This window comes from Elephantulus edwardii, unplaced genomic scaffold (genome assembly GCF_000299155.1).
Source record: "Elephantulus edwardii isolate Elephantulus edwardi_28Jun2011 unplaced genomic scaffold, EleEdw1.0 scaffold00349, whole genome shotgun sequence".
Classification (NCBI taxonomy): domain Eukaryota; kingdom Metazoa; phylum Chordata; class Mammalia; order Macroscelidea; family Macroscelididae; genus Elephantulus; species Elephantulus edwardii.
In genome coordinates this window covers 1,629,019-1,640,059 of record NW_006400099.1, presented here as the reverse complement: position 1 = coordinate 1,640,059, position 11,041 = coordinate 1,629,019, and the positions used below count along the sequence as shown (strand labels likewise).

The following is an 11,041-nucleotide window of genomic DNA, read 5'->3' as shown; positions in this document are numbered from 1 at the left end:
CAGATTGTTAATAGATCTTCCACCAATCCTGACGCCACATTTCTCCTCATAGAGCCCAGCCCCCCAGATAATCTGTTCTGCATACAGATTGAAAAACTATGGAGACAGGATGCATCCCTGGCGTACGCCCTTCCCAATTCTGAACCATGCAGTGTTTCCCTGCTCTGTTCTGACGACTGCCTCTTGGTCCAAGTATAGGTTTTGCAATAGCACAATCAAGTGTTCCGGGATTCCCATTTTTCTCAGAGTCAGCCACAGTTTGTTATGATCCACACAGTCAAACGCCTTTGCATAGTCAATGAAACACAGATAGACATTCTTTAGGTATTCCCTGCTTTCAGCTAAGATCCATCTAACATCAGCTACAATATCCTTAGTATCACAACCCCTTCTAAACTCAGCCTGGACTTCTGGCAGTTCTCTGCTGATGTGCTGTTCCAGTCATTTTTGGATAGTCTTCAGTAGAATCTTGCTTGCCTGTGAAATCAATGAGATTGTTCTATAGTTTCTACACTCTGGTAGGTCACCCTTCTTTGGGATGGAAACAAATATAGACCTCTTCCAGTCAGTCGGCCAGGTGGTTGTTCTCCACAACTTGGTGAGCACATGCAGGGCAGCATCTGTTAGCTGAAATATGTCAATTGGTATACTATCTATTCCTGGGGCCTTATTTTTTGGTATTTCCTTCAAAGCAGCCTGAACTTCTTCCTTCATTACCATAGGCTCTTGATCATTTGTTGTTTCATTAAATTCTGTGTCTGCCAATTCCTTTCGATACAGTGACTCAGTATATTCTTTCCATCTTCTTTTAATACTTCCTGGATCATTTAATATTCTGCCTAAAGCATCCTTGATTATAGCAACTCGAGGTTTGAATTTGTTCTTCAGTTCCTTGAGCTTAGGAAATGCTGATTGAGTTCGGCCCTTTTGATTTTCTGACTTCAGTTCCTTGTACATTTCATTGTAATATTTTACTTATCCCGTGCTGCCTTTTGAAATCTTCTCTCCAGCTCTTTAGTATCTTGAATTCTTCTTTCTGCTCTGGCTTCTTTGTGCTCCAGTGCAATATTCAGAGTCTCTTCTGACATCCATTTTGGTCTTTTCTTCCTCTTCTGTCTTTGCAATGATCATTTGCACTCTTCCTAGATACCCTTGATATCCTCCCACAGCTCATCTGGTCTTTGCTCATTAGTATTTAAGGCCTCAAACCTATTCCTGAGATGGTTCTGAAATTCAGGTGGGATATTTTGGTTCCCGTGGATTTGGTTTTATTTTCCTCAGCTTCAGCTTGAACTTGCATATGAGTAGTTGGTGGTCTGTTCCACAATCAGCTCTTGGCCTAGTTTTCACAGCTGATATTGAGCTTCTCCAGCGGTTCCTTCCACAGATGTAATCGATCTGATTCCTCTGCATACCATCAGGTGAAATCCATGTATATAACCTGCATGTGTGTCTCTTATAAAACATATTTCCAATGAATAAATCATTGATTGTGCAAAATTCAATCATTCTTCACCTCAATTTCTGTCACCGTGTGTGTCCATGTTTTCCAGCTACCCATTCCAGTCACCCATTATTATCAATGCATCTTGATTGCATGTCTGATCGATCTCTGACTGTAAAAGTTGGTAGAAATCTAGAAATTATATAACATTTCATATATCTGTAGTTATCTCTGCCCTGCACAGTGTTCCTGAGAGGTTAAGATGGCTAGAAAAGATGAGACCCAGTGAAGGAGTAGGAGTGACTGGTGCCTGTTGCTCAGTAGCATTTTGCTGTCTCTAGAGCCTTGGTGAGAGTAGATGGGTGGGAAGGGCAGTCCAGAAAGCCAAGCATATGGTATGGATTAAAATTTCCTCAATATTTTCCCTTACTTTCTCTGGTTCCACTAAAGATTTAACAGACATCTGTTAAAACATGTCTTTGTCTCTTTCATCTCTTCCAGACTCAACTATGGTGCTTCCTGACTGATGATTTTATAAGAGTGCCAGCAAGCCTAAAGCAGCATTTCCAAAAAGTACTTGAGTTGTCCTCATTACCATGGAGACCCAAAAGGATGAAACTGCTCAAGACAAGAGAATAGCCACTTTGAGGAATAGCCAGGCTGAAGGGACAGTGAAAGGAGCCAAGAACAAGATAGCTGAGGTAAAAGAAAGGCCAATGTCAGAGATATCTGGCCCAGGCAGGCTGAGGAAAACCGCTATGAAACTTTTTGGTGGTAAGAAGGGCATCTGTACATTGCCTAGTTTTTTTGTAGGGGCACGAAGCAAAGGTGCTAGGAAAGCCAGCTCCAGGAAAAGTCTCAGCAAGATCAGAATTCATGATGGCTTAAGTGAGTTAAACGGTGTCCCTGAAGATGTTGCCAGTGAGGGAAGTGGCTTCACCCTACCTTTGCCTGAGTCATCCATCGATCTTCCCAGCTCCCAAAGTGCCAGTAGAGCTTTGGATACAGGCTCAAGGAGTAAATTATCTGTGCTTGGAGTCACAGAGAAGGCTGAAGCTGACAAGGTTCCCTTTGTGCTCAAGCCAAAGAAGGGTCTGAAAGGTTTTTTCAGCAGCATACGCCGTCACCGGAAGGGAAAGTTCATTGGGTCTGAACAAAGTGAACCTGAAGCCAAGGTGCTTGAAGATGTTAAAATCAGTTCTAATGAACATATGGGTTCAGTCTCTCTGCTCCACTCTGAGGAAACCTTCCAATACTCAAGCAAGGAAGATGCCAAATTAAAAACTGCCTTTATGTCAAAATTTTCTCCAGCACCAGATCCTTCTTTACCAGTTACTGAGAAAACAGCTTATAAAGACCCAGAAAAACTGATGGAGGTGTATAATTCAGCACTGTTGCAGCTCAAACCTGTCCCTGAAGCCAGTGGCCTTGAGCAGCCCAGCAGTCCAGAAACAGGGAACAAGATCTTGACAAGAGAGGTAAATCCACCCAGTGGTCCTGTGGGGGATCAAATAAGCCTTTTGTTTGGGGATGTCACATCTCTGAAAAGCTTTGACTCCCTGACAGGTTGTGGGGACATCATAGCTGAGCAAGACATGGACAGCATGACAGACAGCATGGCTTCTGGAGGCCAGAGGGCCAACCGAGATGGGACCAAGCGAAGTTCTTGCCTCGTGACTTACCAGGGAGGTGGGGAGGAGATGGCCTTGCCAGATGAGGAGAAGGAAGCTGAGGAGGAAGAAGTAGTGGTTAAAGAGGAAGATAATGGCTTAGAATATCTATGGGCAAGTATCCCAATGTACCCAAAGCCCAACCTGAACATGGGCTACCATCCCACCACATCCCCAAGCCACCACAACTACACACTCCTTGATCCAATTCAGTCTTATCCTGGCCTAGGCCATGGGGACCTTTTGACTCCTCAAAGTGACCAGCAAGAGTCTGCCCCCAACAGTGATGAAGGTTATTATGATTCCACTACACCTGGATTTGAGGAGGATTCAGGTGAGACCCTGGGACTTGTCCACAGGGATTACCTGCCCCGGGATAGCTATAGTGGAGATGCCCTTTATGAGTTTTATGAGCTAGATGATAGTTTTGAAAATTCTCCACCTGGAGATGATTGCCTTTATGATCTCCATAGTTGCAGCTCTGAAATGTTTGACCCCTTCTTAAACTTTGCATCATTTTTTCCCTCTGGGCCACCTGGGGCAATGGAGACAGAGGAGGAACGACTAGTGACCATCCAGAAACAGTTATTGTATTGGGAGCTTCGGAGGGAACAGTTTGAGGCTCGAGAGGCCCAGGAGGCACATATTCAAGAGGCTTATGTCCACACCAGGGACAGCTATACCCAAGAAGCTCATACCCAGGAAATTCATACCAGAGATATCCTAGCCAAAGAGGCCTATGCTAGGGAGATGCAAGCCTATGAGACCAATGCCAAGGAAGCCTGCACTCAAGAGGCCAGTACTACAGAGGCCCAGGCTCAGCAAGAGAAGCACACTATAGTGTATCAGACGAGGCCTTTAAGCCCATCAGTGATAGGTTTGGTAATAGAATCATCAGGAGTCTCTCAAACTTTCCACCAAGGTACCACCTCTGCTTTTCCTGCCACTGGAAGCAGTAAACCAGACTGGAGGGACTTCCGTCCACTAGAGAAGCATTTTGAAGGAACCTGCTCCAAGAAAGATCAAAGTGCCTGCCTGATGCAGCTTTTCCAGAGTGATGCCATGTTTGAGCCAGACATGCAAGAAGCAAATTTTCTAGGGTCCCCCAGAAGGTCCTATCCTACATATTCACCTCCTGAGGAGCCAGAGGAAGGGAAGATTGAGAAGGAAGGGAATGCCACTGTGAGTTTCTCACAGGCCCTGGTGGAGTTCACCAGCAATGGGAACCTCTTCTCCAGCTTGTCTTGTAGCTCTGATTCTGACTCATCCTTTACACAAAACCTCCCTGAGCTTCCACCCATGGTGACCTTTGACATTGCTGATGTAGAACGGGATGGAGAAGGTGAGTGTGAAGAGAACCCTGAGTTCCACAATGATGAAGACTTTGCAGCTTCCTTAGAAGCTTTCACAATGAGCTACTACTACAAACACACTTTTAATAACTACCACAGCCCATTTTACCAAGGCCTGCCCTGGAATGTAAGTAGCCTCCCTCGATACTTGGGACTGCCAGGTATGCACCCTCGGTCTCCACCTGCTGTCATAGCTCTTAACAGGAGAAGTCGTTCCCTCGACACTGCAGAAACCCTAGAGTTGAAACTTTCTAGTTCCCATCTGGCTCAGTGCTATGTGGGGTCTGATGAGCTTCAGCCTCAGAGGGAAGATTCAGATGAAGAAGAGGAAGAAGAAGGAGAATGGGGCCAAGACAATACCTTTTCTCTCTGTACTGAAGCACTAGGAGCCTTTGACTCACCTGCTTGGGCCCCCTTTCCTATCCAAGTGAAGCCAGGCTCTGCTTGGATAAACACAAGTCAGCTGAGTGAGCCTTCTAACCAGTCTCTTTATGGCCAGGCAATCTGTTGTGTATCTCCTGCAGCCATGTCAATGTCTCTTCCAGTACCAGAGCCAGACCCAATGGTACCTGGAAGACCTGGGCCTCAAGTAGCTCGACCTTCACACCTACCCCTACCCATGGACTCTTGCTATAATCCCCAGCCACAGACCTCTCAAAATATGAACGTCAAACCTCAAGGTGTGCTGCTACCTATGATTGAATCAAAATGCTCTTCTCGTTCTAGAGGTTTCAGCTGCAACCCTCTCTTGCAAGCCAAACCTGTGAGCATTCCACAGCTGTCCAGAATCCTGCCTGAGTGCCGACAGCCTCAGCCCATTCACTGTAAAGCTTCAGGGCTTGACCTGTCAAAGGAAAGTGCTGCACAGGATGCTGCACGCGTCACCAACTACTCCTCCATTGTTGTGAATAGAAATGTAGTTGAGTAGTTATCATCCATTTCAGAGTAGGGGAATGGAGCCTGAGCATGTGAGGATCAGGGATTGGGCAGAAGGGTGATAGGGTAGAATTTCCATTTAAATTGAAAATAATTTTGACTAGAAAAATTTCTGTAAGTTTTTACCTTTGTTTTTCCACTTTCTCCTTCTGCCTATTTTTGGTCACATTTAACTTGGGTACATCTGCCCAGAAAGGCTGCTACTTCACTCCTGATTTTGTTTGGGGGCTTCCTTTTTGTGATTCATTCGGGTTTTTAATTTTGTAATTTTTGCGTGGGTGCCGTCTCCCACTTGGCATAACTACCGCCATTACATAAGATATTTATAATCTGTTTGTCTCAGCTAGATGACATTAAAGAGGAAAAAAAATAGCATGTATCACATTGCTTATTGTTGTGAACTTTGGCATCATTACCAAATGGAAGCTTTTAAATATGGCCTGCTAGAGCTTAGGCTGAAGAAAAAAAAGTCTACTTCCCTAATGGAGTGATCAAATTCTTCCATTTGCAAACGGAAGACAAATTAGGTTCTATTATGGACACTGCTATAGACACTTAAGGTTTGGAATGATACTATTTCCCCCTTCTTCTCTTAAACCTGTAGCTGCCAGAGTTGTAGATGCTTCTGAATTTTTATTCTTTTTTTTTCTTCAAAGGAAGTTTTCATAATCTAACCAGAAGAAGCATGTTCTTTTAACTGAGATATTAGAAGATAAATAGGGGCTAAATTTTGAGAAGGTGTAGTTTCTGTGGGGTGTCAACAGTTAAGCACCAACAGGTTGGTGATTCAACCCCACCCAGAGGTGCCTCAGAAGATAGACCTAAATCCTGTACAGTGATTCTTCTCGTGAGTCTATGACAACTAATGACAACAAGAGGAATGACAGAAAAAGGAGGCCTGTTTGTCCCAGCCAGCAGGAGAGGGAACTTTCAGACTTTGTAGAGCTTAAGGAAACCTGATTGTTTAGAAAGAAAACTGCTTCCCTTTACCAAGCAAAATTTCTCTGAGCTTTGTTCACCCTTTTGTTTGAACTCTGACTTCAAGTTTGCCTGGCTGATGGTTTCTGGAGCATTTCTGAGATAGTATACCAAAGACTACTCATCTGTTGTTCTGGACTTTCTAAGAGGTTTCAAATTTTAATTAGCTAAGTCCTTAGTGTCATGAAAGATCCACCCTTCTTCAGAAGACTGACACACTCTAACTCTGCAGAACTCTGATTTGTATGACAATTGCATGTTCAACTAAGTTGTAAATTGTAATAGGCCAGTCTTGCCAGATACTGCTGAAGATCACTTTAAAAATTGGCTAGAACAATAGATAGGGAATTGCCAGAGGTTCAGGCAAGATTTAGAAGAGGCCATGGCACCAGGGATGTCATTGTTGATATCAGATGGATTCTGGGCAAAGTAAAGAATATCAGAAGAATGTGTATTTGTGCTTTATTGACTATGCAAAGGCATTTAACTGTGTGGCTTATAGCAAGTTGTGAGTGACATTGAAAAGGATAAAAGTCCCAGAGCACTTAATTGTGTTCATGCAAAACCTATAACTGATCCAGGAGGCTGTTGTGCGAACGGAGCAAGGTAACACTGTATGGTTTAAAATTAAGAAGGGAGTGTGTCAGGATTGTATTCTCTCTATATACCTATTTAATCTGTACGCTTAGCAACTTACTTGAGCTGGACTCTATAAAGAGGAGTATGACATCAGTATTGGAGGGAGACTCATCAATAACCTTTGTTATGCAGATGACACAACCTTGCTTGCTGAAAGTGAGGAGGACTTGAAGCACTTGATACAGAAGACCAAGGAATGCATCCTTTGGTATGGATTATATCTCAATGTCAAGAAAACAAATATTCTTACCGGTGGACCAATAGGCAGCCTCATGATGGATGGAGAAGAGATTGAAACTGTCAACAACTTGTGAATTTTATTTGGATCCACAATTAACACCCTTGGTACCAGCTGTCAGGAAATAAGGAGACACATTGCATAGGGAAAATCTCCAGTTAGGGATCTCTTCAAATTATTGAGGAGTATTGATGTCAGTTTGAGGACTAAGGTGAGTCTGATTCAAGCCATGGTCTTTCCAGTCACTTGCTATGCATCTGAGACCTGGAGAATGAACGACAGAAGAAGAATTCATGCCTTTGAGCTGTGATGTTGGAGAAGAGCACTGAACTTCCTGTGCACAGCCAAAAGAACAAACAAATATGTCTTGGAAAGGGTGCTGTAGTTTTCTTTGGAGGCAAGAATGAGGATGCTTTGCCTCACATACTTTGAACATGTTGCTACAAGGGGCAATTCTTTGGAAAGAGACATGATTCTAGAAAGGGTGGAGGGTTGATGAAAGAGAGGAAGACCCTCAACCAGGTGGATTTACATGGTAACTGCTACAACCTGATGGAGGGTTGTTATGAGCAGGAACTGACTTGATTGCATTGAGTAAGTAAGGGAATGAATCTTGCCAGACTCATTCTCAGATCATCAATATGAGAGGGTTCCTTTTCAACTGTTTACTGGAAATAACATATGGAACATACTGTGCATGAACATGCAGACCTGGCTTGTGCTTCTGCCCCGTCCTGTAGCCGCCGCCCCCCCCCCCAAGTATGCCCATACTCATTTCCATGCCTGTCAAGAGAAATGATGAACTGAGTTCTTGCCATTCCTGTGACACAGCAATTTAACTTGGGAACAGATATTGTTCACCCCTGGGTCAAGTAACTTTGTATGCAAACTGCCTCTTCTCCAGGAGGTATCTAAGCTGGTCTTTGTCACCATTTCTAAGATTTGAGTTGGCCCAGTGTCGCTGTCTACAAAAAAGCAGATCTGGCTGGATGAAGTTGCACTCCTGCACTCATGAGTTTTTCATGGTACCAACACTACTCTTCAAGGCTACCAGACCACCTTTTCAGGCTGGCTGTGACTAACATTGTGAAGAAGTGCCTGAGTCATGGAGCAAGAGAATGAAAGAAAGTTAAAAAGACTCTTCTAACCCCAAGCACAATATAATGGGGAATGTTCTCAAATTCCTACTACCAATACCAACCCTGACAAATTGGGGATGAAATTAGTTTGACTTGGATAGGAAAGGAAACACCAAACAATAGGGGAAACACCTTTAAAACAGGGTGAAACTCTCCTGTTGCCTCCTGTGTCTTTGCTTGTCCTTTAGAGCAGCTCAAACTCCTGTTTGCCTGTGGACTGTGTCAGCTGCATCAAGCAATAAGCCATCACCAGCCTTCAGCATACACACTGAAGGGAAAGAGAAAAGTAGGTAGTCAGCCTTTGTCCAAAGGCTGAGAGCTGCCCTCAAGGCAAGGAAGGCCTCTAAGTAGGTCTCTCATCATCCTGGCACATCTTTTTTTATTTTTGTGAGGCCACATACCAGTGAGTAGGGCCTGACCGAGTGGAAAGTTACAGTTAGAACAACATCTCTGTCCATATATCCCTCTGGCTATTGATGGATAAAGATCCTCACCACCAGAGGAGAGACAGTCAGGGTATATGGCTGTGGAAACAATTGTCTTTGTGTTTCACTGTAAAGCCAAAAAATCCATGACCAAACCCCACCTTCAGCCTAGAGCTGTAAGGAAGATTTGGTTAGGGAAATATGATGATTACATCTCAGAGTGACCCTGAGAGAACCAGCTAAATTCCAGATTTCTCATATATAAGCTTGCTTGGCTGACACCAATTATACCCTGGGTTGGTAAAGGTCTTAATGTCATGTCTATTACTTCCTATTAAAGAAATGAACCCCCAGGCTGTGGAGCACCATTTCTCCATTCCAGAGTTCTAGGATAATACTTTTATGTCATTTTCAAGGAGTACTGGTGGACTAGTGGTAAGGAGCTGCACTGACAAAAAAACAAATGACAAACACAAACAAACCAAAAACAACAAAACATTTAAACTGCATGTAGTTAGAATCCACCAACTGCTCTACAGGAAAAAGATGGGAAATCTCCCATTTGATTTAGGCTCTGAAAATTTGGAGTGTCTAACTCCATGGCACAAAACAGCAGCATGTGACTTTAAGAGAAGATGCCACTTTATAATAAGTGGTTGCATTCATCTTGCTACCTAGCAGACATATCTACTGCTAGACAATTCTGATCTTAGAATTTTCAGATAAGAACAATCCTTAGAAGGAAGAACCTTAGAAGTGAATGTGAGTAGAGGAGGATGCCTAGTCAACCCCTTTCAGGTTTAGGATGCTGGGGGTTTTGCACGTTAGAGCCTTTAAAGGAAGCTTTACAACAATACTTGCCTAATTAGATTCTTTCTTGTCCATCTGGACTCTGTGGATACCAACCACAAGTCTAGGACAAAGAGCAGACTACCTTTGCAATGCTATAAAGTGGCTTATCACACTCCAGGAGACAGTACATGCCCCTCATCCTGACAGTGATTTTCCTTCCTATGCCACAGTCAACTTTGTTTGTCCTTGTCTCCCAGTCTCATTTTTTGAGGGGGTTTAGCAGGGAAACTTTGACTTTATCCATGTGTATGCCATGTGTATGTTCTATCTAGGTTATATATATATATATATAGTTGATTGCTATCAAGTCGAGCATGACTCATAGCTTCCCTATGAACAAAAGGCCTGAAACCTTTCTATAACTATAGTCATTTATCAAAGTTCATAGAGTTTCCAGGGGCATGTTTAGGAAGTGGATGCCACTCCTGTGTGTGTGCATGCACATGTGTGTGTGTGTGCGTGTGTGTGTGTGTAGGTGTGTATACAGAGAGAGAGGGACAGCAAGTGCTCTGGTGGAAAGAAGTTGCGCTGTAATCCCAAAGATATTTGGTTTGATACTACCTGGTGCTCCATGGGAGAAAAATGAGCAGTCTCCTCCCATGCAATTAAATGCCTCTGAAAACCCGCCGGAGGGTCAGCTATGGGTCTGTTCTGATGCTATGGTACATAACAACAATATATATAATCTCCAATTATCTATTTTTGTATTTTTTTATTAATGGAAAATTATTCTTTTCTGATAGATTTTAAGTGATGGCTGTTTACAATTTTAAACAAAAAGATTATACAAAAATAGCTGCTGCTTGTGCAGAGAGCTGTCATCTCAACTTCCCAGGGCCTTCACTCTTTCCATTCCCACTCTATCCAATTGTCCAGTCCCTTCAGAAGATGCTCAGGTACTGAAGACAAATGCCAGGTAACTCAGGCACAGGGTACCTGGTAAATAACATGTTGTTTTTATTACTTTGTTTTTATTTCAGTCATCACCTTCAGTATTTAGGAAATTCTAGAAGTACTCATGTTTCTATCTTTTTTTATTGCTCTTTATTGTTTCATGTTTTTCTCTTGTGATTAGAGTACCATGTTGTGGTGGGTTTTGTGGGTGTTATTTCTCCAAAAGAGCATTTTTGGGACTCTCTCCACAAATTGAAGAGTACAGTGGTTTTCAGACACATACCAACCAGTCTTCCTAAGAAGCAAAGGGAGATGATGTAAATGGTGCTCGAATTATTGACCATTTCATTGAGAAAACCCTTGCAGGGAAATTCCTAGAAATCAAGTTGATTGTTACATTCACCCAGAATTAAGTTTGGGAACTCTTTAATCTCTGTGGCTACTTTGGGGAAATCTATCACACCATGCCCCTTC

At 43.1% G+C, this 11,041-nt stretch overlaps 1 protein-coding gene across 1 annotated transcript; it reads left to right on the top strand.

The window, feature by feature from the left end:
- The first annotated feature begins 2,040 nt into the window (after positions 1-2,040).
- On the top strand, positions 2,041-10,616 carry AMER1 (APC membrane recruitment protein 1). Its single transcript, XM_006901890.1, has 2 exons — positions 2,041-4,355; positions 10,559-10,616. The coding sequence occupies exons 1-2, from the start codon at positions 2,041-2,043 to the stop codon at positions 10,614-10,616; spliced, it is 2,373 nt and encodes a 790-aa protein (XP_006901952.1).
- Positions 10,617-11,041: the final 425 nt, after the last annotated feature.

Coding starts and splice junctions, on each gene's coding strand:
- AMER1 (XM_006901890.1), top strand. CDS start 2,041: ATGGAGACCCAAAAGGATGAAACTGCTCAAGACAAGAGAATAGCCACT. Junction 4,356..10,558: donor GGGAACCTCTTCTCCAGCTT/GTCTTGTAGCTC, acceptor CAGTCCCTTCAG/AAGATGCTCAGGTACTGAAG.